Genomic DNA, 25,181 nt, shown 5'->3' with positions numbered 1-25,181 from the left:
CTCCGAACCATCACACAGTATTCAAAGTCCATCCTACACATCGACGCTAATGCACTTTATGTGCAGTATGAGTTATTTCTGCTCACTGATAATGTTCTTTATTTGATTATTCATTCTGTTTAGCTGCAGACTTAGCTCACTGTCGGAGGTGCGGAGGACTGTTTTACACCTGCTGTTACGTTTACAGTTACACTTCTTTTTTTACATCAGGGGAGACTTCAGGCACCATACTTTTACTCCTACTTGAGTCATGTAACAGTACTCTTACTTGAGTTAAAGTAGTTAGTTAAGATACTCTTCCCTTTGCACTGTGCACTTTCTGCAGTTTAAAGTTAACTATACATTTTTGTGTAAATACTACCGGTAAGTATATATATATATATTTTAATCTTATTAGCTGATTTTTATTTATTTTTTTAATATGTGCTTTATTTTATATATCTTGCTTTTAATATTTTTCATTGTCGTATGTCGCACCGAATCACCAAAGAAAGGTCTTAGACTGTGATGTTTTGTTCACTGACAATGGCAATAAACATTTTCTGATTCTGGTTATTATTTGCACATTTATTGCACCGCTAGTCAGATATTATTATCATTTTCCCCAATTTTATGGTCCATCCTTTGAAAATACTAAATTGTGTGCATTAATAAATGTTTTGTCCTTCCAATAATTAAATCAACTTCAAATTATAACTCCGATGCCATTTTTGGTTGCTCTTCTCAGTGTTTTAGCTTTTGCAGAGGACCCTTAAAAAAGTAAATAAACAAAGAAACTTTATTTCATTGTTACTTTATGGAAGCACATGATTTCCTTAGATTTATGAACAGACCTACAGCAAAATCACTGTTTGAAATAACTAAAAACTAACAACAGGTGTTAAAGCTATGACCTACAATATAAGATAGCAACAATAAACATGCATGAATATAAAATAGTAAGCCCTAAACCAATAAAGAGAATAAATAAATGCAAATAAAGTAATGAATATAAATCAAAAGCTAAGAAGAAAGAAAAAAGATGTGTCTTGAGGCTGCTCTTAGAAACATGACCGTTCTCTGCGGCCCTGGAGTCAGCTCAGTCCTCACATGGATTAAAAGACTGGGCTTGTTGATTGGGTAAAAAGTGTCTCTCTCTGGGCCCCAGGACCGGGGACTAAAACCTCTACACAAACTAATGCACGGTCCTGCGTGAATATATTACCTCACCTCACGATAAACAAACCCCTGTCACAAAATGGGACCAAAGACGCAGCTGCCACAAGAGGTCAGTCACCGTTAATGTGAATACTTAATGTGACGTTTGGAGGCGCGTTGAAGGACACTGAGCCCTAAACTAGTAAACATAATACACCCTGACCTCATGTGGGTCAAGTATAAGTTAGGATGAAACAAGAGGCAGATATTTAGTTTTTACTTTTCACTTTAAACCCGAACAACTTAGCAGTAAATAAACATTGACCTGTTGGCTGCACATTTTTGAAATTTTATAATCCTTAATGTTTGGTTAAAAAGTACAAGAATTATTTAATTACATTGAGTATTAATTAAAAATAAAAATGAATTCAGTCCTTAAAAAAATATCATTAAGAGTAATTATTATTTGAATGAATAGTATTTGCTCAGTGCAATTACAAATTCAAATACAATTTTACCAATATTTAACAATTTGTCTTTCTTATATATATATATATATATATATAAAATTATTAAAATATAAACCAAGAGATATGAACATTTCACTTTGTTGTGTTCAGTGCAGGCATTTGGAATAATTGTAAAGAGCTAAAATGCTTTATAAATGAATAAATAAGAAAAACTTCAATCATTGTAATAAATCCTTTATTATATGAAAGAGGCATTATTATCGTCGGCACAATGTACAGTGTCACAGACCGGTTCCCACAGTTTCTACACATGTACAATAACTCTTGACAAGGCAATCCATTCAGAAAAGTCCTGCATTGGTGAGAATGGACAGCAACAGTACATTTGAATATCGAGGGATTTCGTGGCGGATCATACATTTTTATTGTTTGACCAAATGCGTTTCACAGTCTCCTCACACCTTGTCACTTCAGCTGATGTGGAGCAGTCACCACTAACCACTGTGATATTGCTATAATTTCCTCACAGACATGAAGTAATGAATGCTGATTGGCTGATGAGTCTGGCACTTCCTGGCGGTGTAATGTCATGTGACCAACATCTGGGTGTGATGAGGTATTGAGTGTGCTACTTGGACAGAAAAGCCTCAAGACATATGTATTAGCCATCTTCAAAAAGCATAAAATAGCCAACGGAAAGAGGAAATAATAAAGAATAATTCAGTTTGTCCAGTTGGGAAAAAAAATTGCTTTTCCATAGAGTTAAAGAGTGAAATTTGAATTATGCATGTGATTTACTGCCATTTTCAGGCGCTTGTCATCACATGAGAACATTGTGTCGTGGGAAATAGCCCTATGAGTGAAAATGTCAATAGTCTGTGCTAATTATGGCTCGTTATGGTCGTTGGAAACAGAACAAAACAAAAGAACAAATTGCATGTTTTGGAGAGTCAAGCTTTGGTCACACATTTCAAACTGATTCTGCAAAACCCCAAATGAGCTGTTGAAGTGCATAACTCATCTGGTGAAGAAGGGTATGGCATTTAACTTTCCTATCTCCATGGAGACGAGTAAAGTTTGTTTTAGGTATGAAAACAACCAACTCAAAATACATTCTGACTAAACAAATGTGATGCCATATTGTGACATATTATGCAAAGTACACAATGGTAGTACAACGGTGTTTACTCAAAGTTCTTTACTGCATGTTTAAGTAAATACTCGCCGACATCCCTTTATTGTACATTAGAAAAATGAAGACTTATGGTTCTAAAATGTCACATGAAAAGGTGTTAAAATGTAAAAAAAGCTTATCAGTTCTGCAGTTTCTAAAGATTTTGTTTCCCGTACGCTTTATACGTACGAGAAGGAAGGACATGTTTCTATCTTTATGATGTTATAGTTCAATATTAAGTGCCTGGAAAAAGCATACGATGTCTCTTTTAAATAATGTCTCTTTCAAGGACAAAAAGTTGATCATCTAAAGTTGATAGCAATGTGTTTTCACCCATCAGGTCAACCTTTTTTATGACTTATTGAAAGTTAAAACTAAACTCTGGAACATTCTCCATTGAGATATCCGTTTTTTTTAATTCTGTGGAACCTTTGAGGCAAAGTAAGAACAGCTCCATGGAGACAAGCAGTTACAAGTCAGGTCTAGGACGAAACGAGCCCCTTAAAAGCAAGGGTGCAAACTTACAGTGGTTCTATTAAAAAAAACAACCTGTAATGACATAATTGTGACCATTTAAGTCTACCTTTTGGCTGAAACCTTACAAGGCGGGGCTTTAACCATGTTCAGATCCAATGAGCATGTGAGGCTGCATAACCGAAATGCTAACAGAACACAAGAAATTTATTAAAATATGTTTAAAAAAATGATCATTCACGTTTGTCGACTTGACTGTTGCATTGTTCTGCATAATTAGGCAGCCGTCTGTAAAAAACACACAGGTCCGTGCGAGAAAACATCTTTTACATTCACGCTCTGCTCCTCGGGAATGATTGCACTGCCCATGGGGGACAAGCGCACACATCCAGAGAGCGTTTGGGGATGTCATTGTGATAAAGGACAAAACACAATTAGCATGCTCGCGCTCAGCCTTCCCACTGCATTACATGAAATACAAATCACAATTAGCAAAAATGGTGGAATCGAGCCGTAGCTGGATGCATACTGAAGACCTTCCCCGAAGCAAGACGTAATGATAATGATGTTACTAAGACAATATCTGGTTAATGGCGTCTTTAGTGTTGCTTGGAAAGCCAGAATTTGCTGATGAAAATGATTTTTAATGTGGAAATGAAGACCCTGAGATATTAGCCTGACCAGCCGCATTTATTAAGCCTGGAATTGCTCGATTTGTGATCAATTGTAGTTTGGTAAATATCATTATCGGTACATTTAAATCCAAAGAACGCTCAAAACATTATCTAGGGATGTCATAATATGAAATTTTAATGTTAAAAAATTGTCGCTATGATGAACAAACAGTGAAATCCTTAATTAATCTGATTTAAATAGTTTTAAACAGATACAATTCATCTCTAGTGCGTGACCAGTTTTATTAAATCAAACTTTACCACAAATCAAAGCTAATCTGACAAAAACAGCCAAATACAGACACTTTTTACATTCAGGTTTACTTTTTTAGAGTTTAGTTTGAATTTAAATGACTTAAACTTCACCGTTTCCTAGTTCTATTTACCGAACAATCTTGACATCCCTAGAAATTACACAATCGACATAAACATAAACAGATTCAGTATGCGCAATGTAAAGTAATTGATGACGGAGAAACCAATAATGAAAGCCGAGATTTATGGCGTTTTATATAAGCAGCAATAAAAAGTTTTAAATGTGATGTGGTCTGAGTTGAATCTATATAAAATATGCAATGAAATTATAGGGGGGGAATATATGAGCCAAGGGAGGCAGAACAAGGCTTTAATGGGATGCAATTTCATACTTGTTATCAATTAAAAAGTACATTCGGCTGCGTGGTCAAGCTATAAAGATAGTTCCAAGTAAAACACAAAGTCTGATTCGAAGTTTGTCCGCGAATGTTTGTGTCATTCCGTTCAATAAAGCACAAATAATTCCACACATCACTCTACGGCTCGATGAAAACGACTACAGCTGTATAATGAGCTCGGGAGCCATCGTGCAACAAAGCCTGAATTCTCCGCACATCCATAGTCTAAATGTACACGTTTCCCTTTTTGTTGTGCCCTTTTCAAACAGGCCAAGTTTAAAAATACACAGGAAATGGCAGCCTACCCCCAAAACCGACGCAGCGCTGCACAAAAAAGCTGTTTTGAAGACGTAACATGCAGTAAAGCAGGCGATTACAAGGCGCCGTCGCCAGAAATGTACATACATATTCAGACTGTGTACTTTGTGAGCCTGTCATAAGATATAAATGGTAGTCCTCTTTTACCTTGGCAGGTTGCGGCGCAAGTTGTTTTGGGGTAAGTATTATGAATTGTTACAGCTGCTAATTTCATTAAGTTGGTTCGGTGGATTTATCAATTTGAGACAGTTGCATTGAAAAACACATTCAAGTGAGGAAATGCAAGATGAAGCAGCTCGGAGGGAAGCTGCTCACCGCCTGCAAACCCAGGAACGCATTTGCAGTTACACAGAATGCGCAAACAGAGGCAAAAAAGGTAGAAATTAATACAAAGAATGTGGCAATATCTCAAATGCCACTATATATCAGAGACTGTTAGTTTTCTAAATATGACTAAACCAGGATTTGTGTTAAAATAGAGAGACAGCATAGAACACATCACTAATTTATAAAAACAAAGACAATATTCAATACAGATACAAATGATAATGTAACATTTTAATTGTGTTTGAGTCATCAATTAAACTGGCACTTCCCACATAAAGGGATAATAAATTCACATGTCGGCCATGTCAGATAGAACCATCGGCGTCATGGCCAGCTCATATATTTGGTCTCCATTTTGCCTGCTAAAAAAAAAAGCTTTTTTTGCAGTAAAGTTATGAGAGGTAAGCAGGTGCCGTATGATGTCAAACAAATACAGCTTGAAACAAAGCAAGAAACATCTTTTAAAACATTGAAGAATCTGAAACATACAAGCGTAAGACAAATGCGGTAACGCAAATCAAGTTTTAAAAAAAAAAGAACAATTAAAGGCCCCAAACCCGCATCCTCGTGTGCACAGAGGGATGCTGGGAGTTTTAACGCACATTCTGTATCTTTAGACCCTTTTCCCCACGTGGTACTGTCCTAACCAGGCCTTCCCATGTACAATACATCCTTCGGGAAATTAACTGCTAATACAATCACTGCAGGGGGAAACGGGGTGACTTAAGGAAAAAAAGCCTTCTGGATTTCTGCTTTAAGTTACTCTTTATCTAAATTCAACAGACACGGGATGGGAAAGCCAGATAGCATGGCAAGAGAAAGAATGTCATTTGAGCCAGGCCCTGAGGTACTCTGGGGCACGGGTGCAGAAATGCCATGTACAGAACAAAGAGGGCAGAGATAAATAGAAGGAAATTAACTGCACTTTTCCCTCTCCTTTTTCCTTTCTTTTTACATTTGAAGTGGATTAGCTCCCTTTGCGTCGGTCAGTGGCCTGCGCTTTCAGTGGTCATTAAAGGTCATAGGAGGAAAACAACACAGAGGAAGTCCTGTGTGCTGGGTGGCATCTGGTCAGCAGGAAGTGGGCTCAGCACTTTTAAGAAGCACAAAATCAGAATAAAGCTTGTTCCCCGCTTTCTGAATGACAAACTTGACATAAAAAGGGGTTACATTTCTCCCTATTCCTTATAGAGTCCAGTTTTTCTGTCAAACATGGCTATCAGAGCTCTATTTTCAAGAGTTCTTGTGCAATTGTGCCCTTACAACACATGTCCTTTGTAACTACTTCAGAAAAAAGATAACTTTAAGAAAGCAACAAGAAGGTCCTCTGAATATTTGGGTCAGCCCCCATTCTTGAGTGGTAAACAACAGTTTTGTAAAAGGTTTGGTTGATCTCGTCATCAAGCGAATGATGATGTTGCTCAGTGAGTGCGTTTGTGCCATGTCCTCAGCCGGACTGGACTAGAGTGTGCCGATCGGAGGGATGTGGCTCCCCCTCCTGTCACCAGTTGGCTTTGACAGCTTTGACATCACTGACAAGGTTTTGGGCAAGGCATATACCGAAAATCTGGGGAGAGAGTCAGACTGGGCGTTAACTAAAATATGAATCATGGGGCTCTCCACTAGATGGCACTAAAAACCAAAGGAGGTCCAGAGCCAATAGAGAGGGAGTAAACAGAAGGTGGCTGTCCTTACCTGTAAAAGTGCAATTCCCACAAAGATCCCAGCCACTATGATGAGGTTCTCCTGAAGCCACTTTTCAAACTGGCCCACACAGCCCTTTGTGTAGATGGAGTTCTGTCGCTCTCGCTCCTGCACCACACAAACAGTGAACTGGTCTTAGAGATAAAGGACGCTGGTGGTGTGTGAATATTCAACAGAAAGTGCATGATCTTTGGCCTGTGACTAACCAGAGCAGACAACAGGGAGGGAGAGAGGGGAAGACATGAGTCACACAGAGATGACAGAGTTTCAGTGAGGTGAGGAGCAGAGGCCTGTGTCGGGGCTGAACACGCTGTTTCCTCTTCCTGTCCGACCGCACACAAGCGCAGAGTAAAGGTGATATTTACAGCCAGCGCAGCTAAAACGGGGTTAAGGATGGGTGTGAACCACTCTTCATATAATATATGCTTTGTTTCTTTACAAGGCGAGTCGAGCAGACAGGCTTTGTTCTCAAAGCCAGTTGTCGACCAATGAGAGGTGAACAGTATCAAATGGCAGTCAATGGCAAAACAAGGAAACACAGTGTTTTTCTGAGAGAACACTGCCTCCGAGCTGCCTCTGTTGTCTCTGGCTCTTCCTCTGTCACAAACATGCTGCACAGGAACCACTGCTGATCACTGATAGGTCCCACGGCCACGGCCTCTCTCCAGATGAATTCATAGCTCTGTCTCGGGCAGGTGATTTGACTGTGCTGCAGCTCGCCTAGCAACAGCAATCTTTCAGACTGCAGTGCAGCGAGTTGTAACCACCACACCCACACACACAGAGAGGCAGCGCACTGGCACAACCCACAGTCGCCAATTAGAGTGGAGTAAGGCTGCGTCCAGGCTATAACGGGAGCCTAATTATCCCCGCCAGAAGACAATCTGTTATTAGAGGACACTCAGAAGTATGTGCTTAACCCTGAACATTTTGTGCCATGACCAAGCACATAGCCTTCAGTTTTTACTCAAAGTCATGAGCCTGATTCCATTTTCCTGCTGCGTAAACAAGTAATCGTGGCTAAATGAGTGGATCTGATTGCTATTCTGTGCTCGACAACTGAAGATTATGTCAATCAAACAGGTTTGCAGCACGTCAATCAATGTGGCCTCAGGAGAAATTCCACTCGGCAGCTTCACGTCCGTTTAGCCAAAGAGGCGGACAGTGTCTGCCAATCACACTGCAGCAAAGGTCTGCCTGCCACATTAGACTCCAGCTAATCCATCGGAACCACGTGTTTGATACTGATGAGGGCATTAGGGCACGCACAGTGGTTATTAACAGTAAACGTCTGTGATACTAACCAATTCATGCCGAACGTCGTAACCACATTGTGTGTTGATGACGTCACCCTGCAACAAGAAAGCACGCAATAAGCATCTGGAGGAAGTTTCTCCAATAGGTTCAAGTTAAAGATGTTAATGACTAATAAAATCATACTCTCTACACAACATGTTTAGAGATGCCTCAAGCTTTTTTCACATATTTTAGTATTTGCCTATACTCATTACTAAGTGGTCTTATTTACAGTGCATTGACTTTCTTTAAAAGATCAGATCAAATAAGCTATAAATTATATATTTTTTTTTATCAGCAACTCCTCAATAGACTTACTGCAAACCTACGTGCAAACAATAGACAAATAGGCTTTCAATTTTATGCACCCCTTTTCATGCCATGTGAGTCACAAAGATAAAAGCATCCCTTCTGCCTAACAACACAGTGTTTAAATATCACTGAAGTGCAGTACCTTCACAGCAGGGTCCTTGATACAGCAGGAGAAAGGAACTCCACAGCTCTCCCTGCTGGGGTTAGGCTTCGTGCAGTTGAAGTAGATATTCTGGTTCCAGTCGTCCGGACTGTGAGCCCCGCAACACGACCACTAAAGAGGAGCAGGAGGACAAAGGTGAGCGGGGAAATCTGTGTCAGACTCAGTGCCTATGACTAAACTTTCCAATTTTGTGTATTTATACCTGTTGTACATATAAATTATAGTTTTACACCAATTGAGCTGGTATTTTGTGGAGAAAACATTAAAAAGAAATATGTGGAAAATGACAGGAAGTGACATCACACTAGGGACTTGTTCCAGTCAAAGCTTATGCATAATTTACACAAAGAAACAACTTTTTTGTTTTACTTTAAGCGTGAAACAAAAATTAATGTGCTCTCATATGTCTCATTTGTAAAAAAAAAAAAAAAAAAAAAAAAATGGTGACATGAGTTTTTGCTGGGTAATTTCTTAGTGTGACGTCATCATTTACAAACAGGAAGTGAAATTATAAACCTAAGAAAATTGCTATTCTGTGATGACATTTGTATAATTTTTAGCAAAAATTCCAAAGATCTTGACTGCATTTTAATTCAATGAGTCGTCCAACCTGTCAGAGGCACTTTAAAAGGCGCAATGGACGATTTTTGGGCGATTTGAGAACTCAGGCGGAAGTGCGCATGCCACTCCCCCGTGCGGACTGATACAAGGACTGATACAACACACAAGTGCGTTTGTTTATCAGCACGACAGATCGCATCGCATCTCTTGTCTCCTGTAGATTTCCATCCACTTCTGCGTCAGCTCGAACTGTCTTTCTCCGTCTTAATTTTGCCCCGTACACTGAGGGAACTATATTATGATAGATCCATGCGCTTAGACACGCGGAAACGTGGAGACGAGCCACACGCGGCTGCAGGTGAGCGATAGGTGCGTTTTATGATTGATACGTGGCAGGACTAATCGGCAGTCCACGCCACGAGGAAATAAGACTTAATTTGTGCCAAAAAAATCGTCCATTCAACCTTTAAGTTCAAGTGTAGCTAGCTCATCAGGAGAAACAATGAAACTGTAAACACAACAGTTAACACATCCCTTAGGACTTTGTGCAACTGGTGCGACTTTGAAAAAAATGATCAAAAATAGACATGACATACTTTAATATTCTAAATCATACACGTGCGAGATTTTTCCATGGAGATGTTAATGCTTTTCCAGGAATATTTAACAGAATGGACATGTTTTCAAGGCATTTTTGAGCTATAAAAACAGACAGACGCGTTTAATGCCACACTGCAAAATACCAGGCAAAGAAATGACATATCTATGGAAATGACATTGCCCGAAAGATTCCGCAGTGTACCTTTATCTTTTCTGCACAATGAGCGACAGCAAGGGAACAGTGATGTGATTTAATGTGACCTGGTGAAACGCTGCCGTCCTCAATGACACTGAAAACTCTACCAAAGCCCTGCAAAACTGAAACGTCTCTTGTAAGTGGCTGACGTGCCGGTCTGGGTCAATAGGCGAGCACTCACATATTCCTGCGCAAAGTCAATGAGGTTCTGCAAGTCGATGTCGTCCCGGTAGGCCTTGATGTTATTGTTAATGAATAAGTTGAGCTGGTCTTTGATCCAGTCCTTGAACACGAACGCCAGGATCCCCGCCGTCAGCTCCAAGAAGAAGATCAACCCCAGGAAGACCGAAAACTGCGCAAGGAAACAAAACAAAGACAGGATTAGCAACAAGAAGGACGCAAACTAAGAAATCCTAGCCACCATGGTGCCACATAACATCCGGGCGCTAATACGCTTCTACTATTTGAACTTTTCTTGACATGTTGACTTTGTGTGGCTAATTTGTGAGTGCGCGGCTTTGCAACCACAGTCTCATTGGTGGAGTTGTATTTTCTCTTTACAGTAAATGCGAGGAGACAGGGCTGGTAATGAATGCACAGAAGCCACATTATCCGCTGCCTCTGACGCCTGACTTATTGTTGCTAATGGAGGTGGACTGGAGCTAATAGCTGCTCACAGTCCGGGCCGGCACTAAAGGCGGTTTGTCTCAGTCATTCACACGCGCTCGGAGCTGAGGGCGGGGCCTGGGGTCATGAGCGGACAGAGCAAGGCATGGACGACTCGTACTTTGTTGGGAAACTTGCTTTGAATTATCACATGCACTCGCATTGTCACATACAAGTCATCTGTAGAGAAGCGGCAAACAATCACTTTATGAGAAATCGAGGAAAAAAAGTGTGCGCAAATTTAGCAATGAAAAATAAACTGAAATAGGGTGTGCTTTTTGAGAGATTATGCGCCGAGAAATAATTCCGAGAAATGAAACACAATTTTCCAGTTTATTGCTACAAAAGCCAACATTCAGTAATTGTGTTCATTTAATCATCAAGGGTAATAGAGCACAATTTAACTAAATGAGTTTGCGTTATGAAAGCATCTAAAATGTTTTTAAATGCGTTATATTTGCTCTGCCACATACAAAGACGAACATCTTTGAACTCAATGTTAAGAATCAGAATCAGAAATGAGTTTTGTCGCCATTGTAAGTGAACTAGTAACTCGCTTTGGCATTAAGGTGCCATCTGAATTTATGACGAGTTATTAAAAATGAAAGCTATTATTATATGGAGCAACCATCCATTTAAATTTATATTATTTGGAATTAACTTCTCAAATAGTGTTTAAATGAACACTCACTTTCTCCCTGTATAGTTGAAGATAACAGAGTAAAGACACACATCACACACTTGGCCAGACATAGGTAATAGAATGTTTGTGTTTTGCTCAAGGCCTGCTGGTGCATTCATCTGTTTTGATGCTCTAGCTCTATATTTTGCACTGACACAAGAGGTGCTGGTGGCAGGTCGCCCCACAAACTGCTGCGTGTCACAGTGGCATCTGCCGCTCACCGCTCGCTCCCTCTGAATGCGGGGTGAATGCGGGGTGGGTTTGGCGGTCAGGGATAGGACTTACAAATTTGAGCAGGGAAGTGTTCTCTCTGAGCGCCCCGATACAGCCAGCAAAGCCCAGGATGAACATGACCCCGCCCACCACGATGAAGAGCCACACGGGGTCGAAGCCGCCCATATCCGTGAGGGACGACAGGTTGGACAGGACGCCCTGTGGGACACGGCACATACAAGACAGCGCTTCAGAAATCAAACTCAATATCAAACAAAAGCACTCGACAGAGAGCACTTGGAGTCAGAGTGTGAGATCAAAAGCTGTGATCTCCCCGAGGTTTTTCTAATCAGTTTATTTCACCGGAGTTGGGTTTATATATGGCAGAAATCTCAGCGTATGTGGTGAGGAGAGCTCTGACACTCTTCCCGTCTGCTCTTCCTGTTTGCACATCCGGCCGCTCAGCCCTGCAGCTTTCCTGCCCCATCTGCCCCCGTCTCACCTTTCACCGTTATCATCACTGGTCATGTTCGCTTTCATGTGGGCGCGAGCTTGTTTTGGCCAAAGCAGAAAGCCACTATTTCACTATTTCACATCAAGGGTCGACAAGTGTTTAGAAAGCATATACTTTAGCATTGGCGGTTAGAGTAACTGTACATTCATTATACATAAACCTGCATACAACTACATTAAGACATACACCACACAAACATTGACCGCTTAGTTTAAACAGAACTATAACACCACAATTTAAATCACTGTGGCCCTGAGAAAACGAACAGCCAGACAATGTAGAATACAAGCAATATTGTTCCATTACAAGATCCATGAAATCAGATTGTCTTGATTTGTCACAAGATGTCTGTTTGGACAGGCAGAAACTGATAGCACGTACTGTTTCAGCTAAATGTATTCATTTATATAATGTATTAATATGGAGGAATTGTGATGAACTATTTTAACAAGCACAACATTTCATTAAGTTGTAATAACCCAAGAGATACGACCTCAGTCTGCCTTCTCAGTGATGTAATTGTAAGATAATGTGATCAGACGGCTCAAATGACAGACTGTTCAGCCAAGAAGGGAATTAATGCCACTAGTGCTGTAACAGGGAACAAAACCTGGCACAGAAGTCAAAGGCTGCCTTTGTTTTTCTTTTTATAATTATTATTAACTTTCAGTATTTTATTACACTTTTTATGTTCTTACAATACAGGAAAAAGGTCAGTACCAATTTATGATTTAAGAGTTATGATTAAAAACACAAAATAATGTACTTATTTACCAAATAATAGTTCACCATTGTATCAAGAACATTTCTCTGCTCAGTTGCAATGGGTGTATGAGGACTCACTCATGGGTCACATGATGTGGATCACACACCTGTGAGGTGATGCTATAAAGACACTTGAGTGTCAAGCGCTCACTGTACATTTTGGGTTCAAGAGAGCAGGTTGACATTGTGTGTGAATTAGGAGAACAGTTAACTTGGAGACAGTCACTTACCACTTACTTAAGGAGGAGTGTGTGAAATTGCCACTCGCGGTGGCGGTCTTTATAGTTATAGTGTCATGTATCATGGCCTTTGATACGGTGGTCTGCAGAACCCAATCCAGGGGACAAGACCAAACGTGATGTTTGTCCAGTTGTAATATGCCTGATGTATTGCTCAGGTGTTCTCACACGTCATAGGCACAAACAGTGGCAGAACTTGCTGCAGAAGAGCTCCCACACACTGGTCTGGAGACACACCCCAGTCATCGCCCCTGCACTCAGACCAGTCCTGGGACGCCCCTGCAACATCTACTCCCACTACAGATTCTTCACTCTCCTTTTCATCTGCAATTTCACCCAGCGGGCCTTCCCAACCATCAAAAAAGGCATCAAGATGGTTCCACTCACACCTAATATTAAACTTATTCTGCCGCGCCCATTTGCCTCTTTTTCCCGCAATTACGTCCTAGCTGGAACTCCTTAGGTTTGGATGGAGAAGGAGAGAGAAGTCTCGCCGCAGCTGTAAAGTACATTGATTTATCTAAAATATCCAATGTTCATGAGAACAAGTCAACAATGAACCGATTCCCTCGGCGGCCTGAACACGGCTTTTAAGACTGTGTAGAACTTATTTTCTATGGAGGTCGGCAGCACTATGTTAACTAATACAACCAGAGAAGGATATTACGTAGCATAATTGTGTCACCTGCCTGTCTCCATGGAGATAAATAAGTCCATTACCATACTGTGGAACATTCCATGGAGCTGGTAGTTACATCTTGCCCGAGACGAGTAAATTTCCCCGCTTTGAGATGATTTAAGCTCTGTCTTGGCTAATCTTAACTTTTAGCATGAACTCTTTCAAACTTTTCCACTCTCCCTGGCTCATATGGACAGAGGCTCCATGTACCTGCGTCCGCTCGCTCTGGGCTGTTTACTTGTCGAGTGGCGCCGCTCATGTCAAACACTTGCAGCTCCAGTCTAAGAGGCTGAAGTCTCCCACTGCTTAAGCCGAGCTCCCTCTGCACGGGCCAAAGACGAGCAGAGAACAGAAGAACTGCCTCTGCTACTTTGTGCAGGATAAACCATCCTTCTGTCACTGCAGCCACAAACACGGAGATGATGATACATCTAAGGATAGAACATTTAGGCCTGAAGGCTGCAGATTTCTAATCATCTTAGCCACAGAGAACCAAACTCCTCCAGCCTCTATTCTTCCTTCAGACTAATCTCGTTTAATTATTCACGCCGTTCCACAAAGGTTCTCTATTTGTAGCTAATCACGACATGGCGCTCCACGCTCGCGCTGTATTAACGGAAGCGACAGGAACAATTCATGGCTAATTAATGAACAAATTGACTATTAACTCGGCTGCCCACTTCATCGTACATTTCCATGATCCACCGCGCTCTCCTCTGACCCGTGCAGCCCGCACAAAGCCAGAAATGAACTTGTTGTGCAATGTGCCGTGTGGATTGGGAGCCCAGTTCAATTTGTTCTGCGGCGCGACGCATTGGACTCCCGATGGTAGTGAGCCAAATGAGTTTGTAATGTTGGACTAGAAACTGTGCCCTTTCTGCGCTGTAATTTACAAAGCTTGTTTGTTTTCGAGTTTCCCACCCGGTGCAGCTCGGCAATTAGTGCAAAACTGATTTTTCCCATGAATACAGTGAAGATAAAATAATATTAATTCAAAACACAGTAACACAAATTCTGTCTATGAAGCACATATGAAGAAAACAACCAGGTGGATTATATGATGGTTGAAGGGGAACAAAGTTGAAAAAAAAAATATATATATATATATATATATATATATATATATATATATATATATATATATATATACACAAAAAACCTCGTTCCTGTAAATTGAATATATTGCATTTCCTGTGATGCTTGAAACATACATGAGCAATTTGGGGATTTTCTGAAATGTTGAAACTATTTCTAACACCACTTGCGTATCTCAATAATCTTGATTTGACTCAGCTGCAAATCTGACCCCAGTTTGCTGGAAAAAGGTCAGTGGAACGTTGAAGAATTTGAGCTATGCATTTGGGGAAATCGTGCTAAAGCTGTGTACAAGTGTTTACTCTTACCTTCTCCGCCCATGCCCACAGGCCGACGGCCAAGAATGCTGCTCCAAGTAACTGTAAAACAAAGCACACACACAGAGGAGAACGAGTGTTAGGAAGATGACTCACAATTTCCAGACATTTCAAAACACAAAATCTGGCTTCAACATGACATGTACAAGAGGACAAAAGAATACACGGATCAGAGGGAATTGGTTTGGGAGACACAAGCAAACGGGTCATATCACTTTAAGGGTGTGGTGTGGCTACTATTACATGGTTGTGTTATCGTCACGGCAACCGTGATGATGAGTTCAGCCGCTTGTGATCATTTACCATCACTTAGCACATATTGAGTAACATTGAGTCATTGACTCATGCCTCTGCAACAGCAACTATACAGACCAGTGTGAAGACACTGGGCCGTTTGTGTTGAGCACACATTCTAATGCAGCACTCGCTATATTTAGCAATCTGCTGTCAGTCTCACAAATGCTTCAATATAGTTTAGTTTCATATAGTTTATAAGCCATTGTAGATTACTAGAGTGACTTTCTCCAGGTGTAGTTGGGAAGAACCATCATTAAAACTGAAGTTCAGTTTTGTTACTGATGACAGCGTTTATGTAATTCACTGGAGCACAATTTGTCATCACAATTAAGATTAATTGCAAATAGCCTTAATAATAACAACAACAACAACAACAACAACAACAGTTTATTAGGTATATTTTCTGTATCAATACTAGAAAGGTTCATCCAAACACACCATTACTTTGCTTGTTGACAAACACGGTGCATGTTTCACGTGGTTGAGACGGCGGTTGATGGGACCAAGCCTCCATAATGCTTGAATAATGGACACTACTGAAAATAACTTGTGGCGAGAATGGATTTGTGTAAAACGCATTTCAGTAAAAGCACACATCCTTAGTTACGGAAAATCCCATCATCGTTGTGGAGCAGAGCTTAGAAGAGCCTTCATTATCTGCTCCCAAGGCTAAAATTACCGGAGCAAATGGAAAACATACAAAACGGCACTAAATGTCTAGCTTTTGACTTTCTGGGTTACTATGTTTGTCTCTCCTTTGCAGCGTGTCGGCGTGCAAAAAGCCAAAATGGTAATCAAACTTGACCCAAAACAATTCCTGAATACGTTTGAGGACCGTGACCGAGAAGTTGCGTAACCGGGGCGATCGCTGGAGGTATAATGGAGACAGTGACAGGGAGAGTCTGAGATCAGGTACCAGCGATTAGGCCGAGACATAAAGTGTTTAGCCTCAGAATAATCCGCACTGATTAGAGAGAAAGTACGACGGCGGAATACACAACACGCACTGCAATTAGGAAGAGGCATTTCAGATACTGACACAACACATAATTACTGTTTGGGAACGGAGATTTATCACAGCTAATTAGACATATCTCTGAACTTAAGGGCGACGGTGTGTAAATCATAAGAATATAAAAGGCTTCAGTTGGCGAGAAGTGTGTTGGAGGAAGATGCAGAGTCAGCACTAAAGGTTGTATTTTCAACTTGTTATTTTTTTTACTCAAGGCCAGTGTGAAGCAAGTTGCAAATTAATGTCGTACAGGATTACATATTTTCAATTTAAATGTTGACTAATGGGCTTTTGAACTGCGGGGTAATATCACTATCACAGATTTGAAGTTTCAATCTTTTCACTGGACATTTGTGAGATTGGCCTTGATGTTAACTTTTATACAACATAACTTTATAAAGAGGAAAAGTCTAGAATGATGGACAACTGTATATATATATATATATATATATATATATATATATATATATATATATATATATATATATATATATATATATATATTTTTATGGAAATGCATGTTTTAAAAAAGGAAAAAGCTGATTTGTATTAATTCCCTGAAATCCTATTCCTGATTTAATCTTGGTTTTGTCCATCTTAAACAGTCTAAGGCTAAAGTTAAGAGTCTGGCTTGTAAATTAATCAATTTTTATTTCAATGTAACTGAAATTATTGTGTCAAAACGTTTAAATATCACATGTAGATAACACCCATTCTACATGGCAGTAAGAAACGACCATATCACAATTGTTTCCAATATCATGCAGCCTCACAGACAACTTAAATAACTGCAATAAGAAATAAGCAGATCTGAAACGGGCTGTTGCAAGTATTCAATCCGATCGTGTGTAGAAATCGTCACAATGAGGGCACTGCATCTCATTTGTCTTAAGAAAATAACCAGTCATTTTAAACAGTCACTTTCCTAAGGCATTCAGAGCATCCTAATTATTCACCACAATTAGATTATTAGTGCACAAGGCCAGAGCGGAGTTTTGCTAACTTTACTACCTGGTTCACGGAAGCTAAAAACCTTTATAATTCGATACATAAAGCACGCAGCAGTCTCATTTTAACCATAAGATCTACTTTTACAAATATATCTGTACTGGGGTAAGACAAATGCTACTTTAAGGTGGATTCATTGTGCTGAATACAAGGCTGCTACTGTACGTCTGTGTGCGTGAACGTAACACGTCCTGCTCTGCTGCAGTGGCTCCTGACGCAGAACTGCTCCTGGGGGACAGTAGGCTCCGGTTTGAAGTGGGTTGGACTGAATGACTTCATTGACGCTGGTCTGGGGCCACCTTTGTACCGTACTCTTCTTTAATCTGAACGTTCCCACAGTAATGCAGGCAGAGGAGTCAAAGTCAGGTCAGCGGCGGCGGCGTAGTACCAACAGCTCTAAACCACGAGAGCCGGGGTCATTAAGATAGTTTATTTTAGCCATAAATGGATAAAGTGACCGTTAAACACAAAGCAGATGGGTTTTTCTAATAAAGAGAAGCACAGATGAATACATTCATGGTCCTTCAAGGAGCTTTATTGCGGTGCGTTTTGGAGGAAATATGTTTTAAAGGCGGCTCTCACCTTCTCATGTGACTCATTTGTTTCCCGTTTATGAGCGTTGCTTATGCAGGTGCTTTTGTATCAGTGAACTTTCAGTAATAAAAATAAAGCATTGCTGCAAAGATTTCTTGTTGACGTCAGCTTATATTTTCACTTAATTTGTCCACGCATTTTTACTACAAAATGTTTCCGTTCAAAATACATGATTATAGACGTTATAGTGGTATAAGAGGACCCCAGAAACAGCTCTGTGCAGACAAGCAATTGTGAAACTTGAGGTTTTTCCGGTTTGCTCTAGAGAAATTAGAAGCAGAAGTTATAGTGCAGTGTATTTATGCAACATACCGTATTTTCGGGACTATAAGTCGCACCTTTTTTCATAGTTTTGGCCGGTGTGCGACTTATACTTATATTTATACTTGTATACTTCTACTCCGGAGCAACTTATGTGATATTATTTGTTATTTTCACACTTGCAACCGCATTTCATACTCCAGTGCAACTTACATATGTTATTTTCTTCTCTATTATGCATTTTTTGGCTTGTGCGACTTATACTCCGGTGCGACTTATAGTCCGGAAAACACGGTACTCGGTCAAGGTCCGACTAGTTCTTCAAAATCAGTACTCATCTTTGAGTTGAACAGTACAAAAGCCTGACAGTTGGGGAAAGACAGAGCACATGTTGCTTCCGCTGATGATCGTCACTGTCGCGTCATTATTTAAATAAGATGCCCGGCGTCCTGGCGTGAAGGGTTTCCTCCCCACCCGGCCACGGAAGAGTATCAACACTCACTCAAGAGATGCCTTCCTCATCCCGTCCGATCCCATTAACCCCGGCGATCAGACAAGCAGCGACCCGTACACACGGCCGGGAATATTGACATTAGCGAGTGCGTCTGACCTCTCGCGGCTGCTCCGTCGTGCCAAACGCCCGACGTGGAGAGCCGTGACAAAGTCCAGCCGCATAATACAATATCAATGACACACCTGCCTCCATGCTGGAAATCAATGCATGCATGGGGCTAATTCATTATAGCGTGCGTCTGAAAATCCTCTGCACTCCCGAGGCTAAGCCACGCGGAATGGTTGTTAGCGGGAAGTGGGCCGTTATCTGGTGTGGAGATACAGCAGGTTATTGTGGGGAGTTGAGGCGGACAGATTGCAGTTGCCACAGCGTATCAAGAACGGAAACAAGAACAAATGGGGGAAAAAAAGGGGGCTAAGACCTTCCCGAATGGAGTTTACTTCACTGTTCACATTAGATTTTATCGGTGGCAAGCGGCGAACAGAGCTAAAGAGAAACGCAATATGGTCCAGAAAGTGGTGTGTCGCTTCATTTTCGCTTGGATTCTTACACTTCAGATGGTGAAAAGATTGAAATATTAACATCTAATCATAAAAATAACCCAAAGGGCAGGTCACACATCGAGTCAGATTCCAACACAGTGAATGTTCATCTGTGTGTCTATGTCTCTGTGTTTAACCCTGTGGCGAGCTGGCCCCTGTCCAGGATGTACCCCGCCTAAGGCACAAAGTCACTGGGATAGGTGCCAGTCACCCAAAACCCCTAACGGGAACAAGCGGTAGAAAATGAATATAAATTAATATATTTTTGCTTGAATATAATATATATTGCATGCACATTCTTGCTACTTGCTATTGTGTAAAGCTGCCATAGACAAGTGAATCTTTCCACCAAAAAAAGAACAAAAAGGTTAATCATGCACATATTTTATCACATTTTATCACAAATTCTTTATCTCAAGTCTTGAATACTGTGTGTGGATGCTTTTAAATGGTTCCCTGGCTAAAAGTGTAATACCTGCTTCCTTTAACAGAGGAAGAGAGGAAACATTTGGCCTGGCTGGCTGCTAAGTCTTTATAGTGTGAATGGGACATGGATCACATTTTGTTTTTATGTCTGCTGTGGTATTTGGAAAAGACTTCCCCAAAGGAGCAGTGTGTCTTTGTATTCAAGTACTTATTTACAATGGTATTTATTGAGGGCGTGTCAGAGAGGAAGAGAAAGTGTAGTTATTACATCAATATAAACGATAAGTGTCCGCAATGAAGAGAGTCATCCAGAGGAAACACAGCAGTGAAACTTATACCAACAATGGGTTGAGTATCAATAATGGGAAATTACATATTTAACCAAGTACTGGTTGTTATGAGCGGGACATTTTGAATTGTGTTAGCGCAAGTGAAAACTGAAAGAAAAGGTATAGCACAATCAAAACAAAATCACACAATTTGAATTATGTAAATCAGCACATCGCAAAGAGATGTTTGAACTAGAGTTGTCACAATACTAACATTTAAAACGCTGTTTCAATACTAAGGAATAGGCCTGATACGCAATACCAATTTCAATTCAACAAAAGATCATTTTCAACACAAATAATAGCACTTTCTTCACGTCAACATGTGTTTGTTTTATAATACAGTAGTTTTGATAAAGCTCAAGATCGTTTTACAAAATCATTCAGCCCAACAATTGTAGATTGACGTCAGATCGAGTCCCAACCAAACATGACTTTTCTGACATCACAAACACATTTAATTTTATTTATTTATTTGGGACACATTTTTGGATCCAAACATCTGAAAAGAAGCCGGCTAATTCCAGCGCTGCACCCGACCGGAGCGGCACTTGGTTACAGCTTAACAAGCTCTTAATTACCACATGCAAAGCGTCCAAACATTTCAGCAGCTCAGGCAGAAAATGTAATTAATGAGGTAGACGAGGGAATGAGCGTACTCTGCGGAGATGCTGTTCTTGGGTGAGAACTGTCCCCGTTCTGCTGCCGAGAACTCGAGCCGGCAGCAGTGGGCTTTGTACCGTTCTATTTCAACACAATATTTGGGGTCTTGGGAGCGTTCCATCTCAATCTCGGACACATTTCGGAGGCTGACAGGACGACTACAGCAAAGATAAATTGGCTGATTGGTGGAGAATGAGCCCCATCTCTCTCCATTTCAACACTGCGCCGCTTGTCTGTCAAATCCAGTTTTGCAGTACACAGACTAGAGGAGAATATCTTCCCGTGATTATTAAGGTGTCCAGGCAGCGAGATGAATCCAGCGCTTCAGCTTTTGAGAGGAGCTAGACACAGGACTAGAGTTTGGAGAGGAAGAGTGAGTCAGTAACAAAGGACTTTTAGCAAGTCGACTAGTCAGTGATTATTATTTTTGATTATTTCTCTAGTGAATTATTATTTTTAGCTAGTGAAAGGTCCATAAATGATACTTTTAATCAATTTGACCCGATGAAGCTAAAGTGATAACGCTCGACGTCCTGATATTTACAGATGTGTCATTTTTATCCAATTCCTGCTTCTTCTCTCAGCATACGTTATGTTTTGGATGCCGTATTTTGAAAAATCATTATTCAATTACGAAATTATTTGGATTAATTAATTTCAATAGTCAGTTGCAATTCAATCATTTGTTGCGATTACTGGTGAACATGTTTGAGTATTCTTCATTAAAAATCATAATGTATATATTATTCTTTATTTTTGATGCTGTTTTGTGATTAAAAAAAAAAAGGTTTTCTTTGTAAACGGCATGTGTTCCGTAATAGAGCAGTTAACAAATATGAACATCATCTACAGACGCGTGACTCAGTGTTTCACAGGTATTTTATGTCACAAAGTCATAACTGTTGCGCCTCAAGACAAACGATTAAAAATAGTGCAGATTCATACCTTAAGCTATTGCTAAATCTTATTAATTTCCAAATCAACAAGTGTATAATATTTCTAGAAAAAATATGACGCATGGTTTCGTTTGACTTTTCTTTTTTTGAAGTTATTGAAAACAACTTCTGCCTCATAGTTTAACGAGACAAGATGTTTTTTTTTTTACATCAAACGCTCTACCTTACCTAACCGTTTGAATCAGTGGTTATAGAACTAAGAAGCAAAAGACAAACTAAATCATCATCATCATCAAGTTAAAGACTGTGAGGATTTATTAATGTGCAATTATACAAGCTTGAGATGGACACAAAAGTAATATTGGAGAATGAAAATCTTATTCTTAATTCTGCAACAAAAATATATATCTTAATGTGTTTCTGCATAATCTCATAACAATATTCTGACAATATTTTAACAATGCAACAGGAATGTTCTAAAACACTCCCTCAAATGTCATGGCTGAGGTTCAAGTATCACACACAAAAATCAACCACAGAAATATCACTTTATATCCTTGTTTGTAGAGATTCCACTAACTTTTACTGTCTCTTTTGGCTGTTATTTATAATAGTTAAATAACAAAAATGATAAACTCAATATTCTAATTTTGTCGAATAAAATCTACCTTACAAAATGTGTTTAATATATTTCCCACCTCTCGCTGCAACAAAACGTCATCTAATATGGGCTGTGCTATATTTGGAAGTCATTAAAATGTGTCATATGGCCGTTAATTAGTGCGATGTTGATATTATTGCCATATTCGAATACATTATTGACGCAATAATTCCATTTACCGTATTTCCCGAACTATAAGTCACACTGGAGTATAAGTCGCACCAGCCAAAAAATGCATAAGAGAGAAGAAAAAAAACATATATAAGTTGCACTGGAGTATGAAATGTGGTTGCAAGTGTGAAAATAACAAATAATATCACATCTAAGTCGCTCCGGAGTATAAGTATATAAGAAGTCACACTCCGGCCAAAACTATGAAAAAAGGTGCAACTTACAGTCCAAAAAATACGGTATATTAACATAAATATGTTCTCGCCTTACTGAATCAGTCAAACGCAACATAAAAACTTAACAGAGACAAAACCAAGACTAAATCCAGGCTAATTTAGACGGAATGAGGAAAATCATGAATAAAACTCGTTTAAAGTCTACGCTCTCCCAAAAAGAGGCCGTCTGAGGGAACATGTTTGCGCTAGTGTGCTATGCAAATAAAGTCACTTGGCCCGACTTCACTGGAGCGCAGAGCAATGTTTGTGGATCCCATGTGTGACGAACGTGGAAGAACAAGCGTACGCCAGAGGAAAACCGAGAATTACACCCCCCAGTCTGCCAACTCCTCCCCCCCTTTGTCGCGTCCGTGGGGTGCGCGAGGCGGACAAACAATACAATACGGCCCGAGCGCGACGGCGGTGCGTGGGGGAAGAGAAAAGGGGCGCTCGGACGAGAGGAGGGCCGGGTGGTATTCACGTCCCGGTGTGTGGGAAGACCTCGCAGGGCCCGCGGACACGCCATTCCTTCACCCGCAGGCGTTGGGGGGACACAGAGGCAGGGCAGACGCTGAGGACGGGGGGGGGGGGAGGAGGACACACACAAGAACTTTACAAACTGAGGAGAAAGAGGGAGGAGGGCGTTGTGACTGCGAGAGGAGCAACAATGTGCAGCAGACACTTGCCATTTTTCAAGTGCAACAATGATCACGGCTAAATAAAGGCGCGGGGGGAATAGGTCATTTTTAGCATAAAAGGCAATGCTTCAGTTTCATTACTAACATCGTATAAAAGGTCAATTCTCAAATGAACTGGACATTTACAAACACAAAGTCAGGCCAACGTTGGGATAGTCTCAAATTTAAACTCGATTTCAATACTAAGGAATTGGCTCGATACACATTTCGATATCACCATGACGACAACAAATGCTCTTATAGTGCAGACGTTAAATGACATTTTCAATGCAAAACAATAGCATGTTCTTTGTGTTTCCACGTGGTTCTGATAAAGCTCAAGATCATTCTAAAACTCAATTGACTCTCTAGTTTCGATATTGGTTTTGGTATCGATTTGTATCTGATTTTTGATGCTTTTGACAATCCTAGACTCTAAATTTAAGACTGTCAAATGGATTATGTCACTTCTTTTACTTTCATGAACAGTCTGTGCACATCAGAACAGATTTACAGAGTTTTGTAACGACCGTCAGCGTCCGTTATCCATGGGTTTAATGAAAATGGATGAAAATGATAATCTAGCACCGTTGCCATGGCAAGTAACAACTTCAAAACAAAATATTATCTCTTTTAAATGGGCAAAACTCCACAAAAGATCACCCAGACCCACAAACAGGAAACTAAAACTCATAAATCCATTAATCCGTGGGTTTCAGAATGATGAGAAATTGGCCCTGTTGCTATAGCAATTAACACTTCAAAACAAAATATGATTTATTTTGAATAGGAGGTTAAAGTTGTAATGTTGCCTGTTACAGGAAGCTGAAACCCATGAATAGACTTGTCAATCACTCTGCACTTCCCACATAGACACAATCAAATTAACATGGGAAACTTTCAACAAAGGAATAGACACAGTTTAAAATCAAACCAGAGCAAAAACCACTGGAGCAATTTTATGACCAGGACTCAAGCATTTAATGATTCAGGACAGGAATGTCAAAGCCACTTAGCAGCAATGTATGAAAATGTAGCCACACTTTCATCCCAAACCAAACACACAGAGACAACAAAAACAAGCCAAACTCACCCAGAATATAATGTTGAATCCGAATAGCACGTATTTGACACCGCAGCTGACTTCTGGGCCTTTAAAATGACGGTGTTTTCTGCTCATTCTTCCAAGGATGTGCGGGCTAACTCGCTGGCTAGGCGACTATAACCGCTGGTACTTTACAAACTCAGCCGAAGCTGCAGTTCCTAAAAAACTAAAGCTACCGTGGCAGTCTTTCTCCATTAGCTACACGGCGTCAAATTGACTCCCCGCGACATGGTGAGCCAAACCCCGACGAGGAGCTAATTCATAAATCCAGACAAGTCTTAACCACTCGCTTGCTAGGCCGGGGCTAGCTCGTAACTTCTGTGGTTAGCATTAACAGCTAACAACAACAAGGGAGACACTTGAGAGGCGACCGATTCAGTTTTTAGCTGCAGTTTAGACGATATTGACGCACTTCTGCCTTAGATTAACGGCGCCCACGGAGAGGTAACGGTTAAGCCGGTGGTGTTTCACTTATAAACGCGTCCCCTGTTAGTTCTTGTGCCAGGATCGCTGCTTGAAATCCTCATCCTTGTTGTTTTGTGCTGTAAAACAAGCCCCTGCTGTCAAATGAGGGAAACACT

At 40.4% G+C, this 25,181-nt stretch overlaps 1 protein-coding gene across 1 annotated transcript; it reads right to left on the bottom strand.

The window, feature by feature from the left end:
• Positions 1–1,828: 1,828 nt before the first annotated feature.
• On the bottom strand, positions 1,829–25,181 carry tspan17 (tetraspanin 17). Its single transcript, XM_072439739.1, has 8 exons — positions 24,589–25,181; positions 15,221–15,271; positions 11,693–11,839; positions 10,241–10,411; positions 8,688–8,813; positions 8,236–8,283; positions 6,923–7,039; positions 1,829–6,794 (listed from the first exon to the last, which is right to left on the bottom strand). The coding sequence occupies exons 1-8, from the start codon at positions 24,673–24,675 to the stop codon at positions 6,729–6,731; spliced, it is 813 nt and encodes a 270-aa protein (XP_072295840.1). The 5' UTR covers positions 24,676–25,181; the 3' UTR covers positions 1,829–6,728.

The sequence above is a fragment of the Eucyclogobius newberryi genome, unplaced genomic scaffold (assembly GCF_026437365.1).
Source record: "Eucyclogobius newberryi isolate DKJ021-1_F unplaced genomic scaffold, fEucNew1.0.hap1 SCAF_11, whole genome shotgun sequence".
NCBI lineage: Eukaryota > Metazoa > Chordata > Actinopteri > Gobiiformes > Gobiidae > Eucyclogobius > Eucyclogobius newberryi.
The sequence above is the reverse complement of the archived record's forward strand: the minus strand, read 5'-3'. Positions and strand labels throughout refer to the sequence as shown.

Coding starts and splice junctions, on each gene's coding strand:
- tspan17 (XM_072439739.1), bottom strand. CDS start 24,675: ATGAGCAGAAAACACCGTCATTTTAAAGGCCCAGAAGTCAGCTGCGGT. Junction 15,272..24,588: donor GATTCAACATTATATTCTGG/GTGAGTTTGGCT, acceptor TTTGTTTTACAG/TTACTTGGAGCAGCATTCTT. Junction 6,795..6,922: donor TGGGAATTGCACTTTTACAG/GTAAGGACAGCC, acceptor CTCTCTCCCCAG/ATTTTCGGTATATGCCTTGC.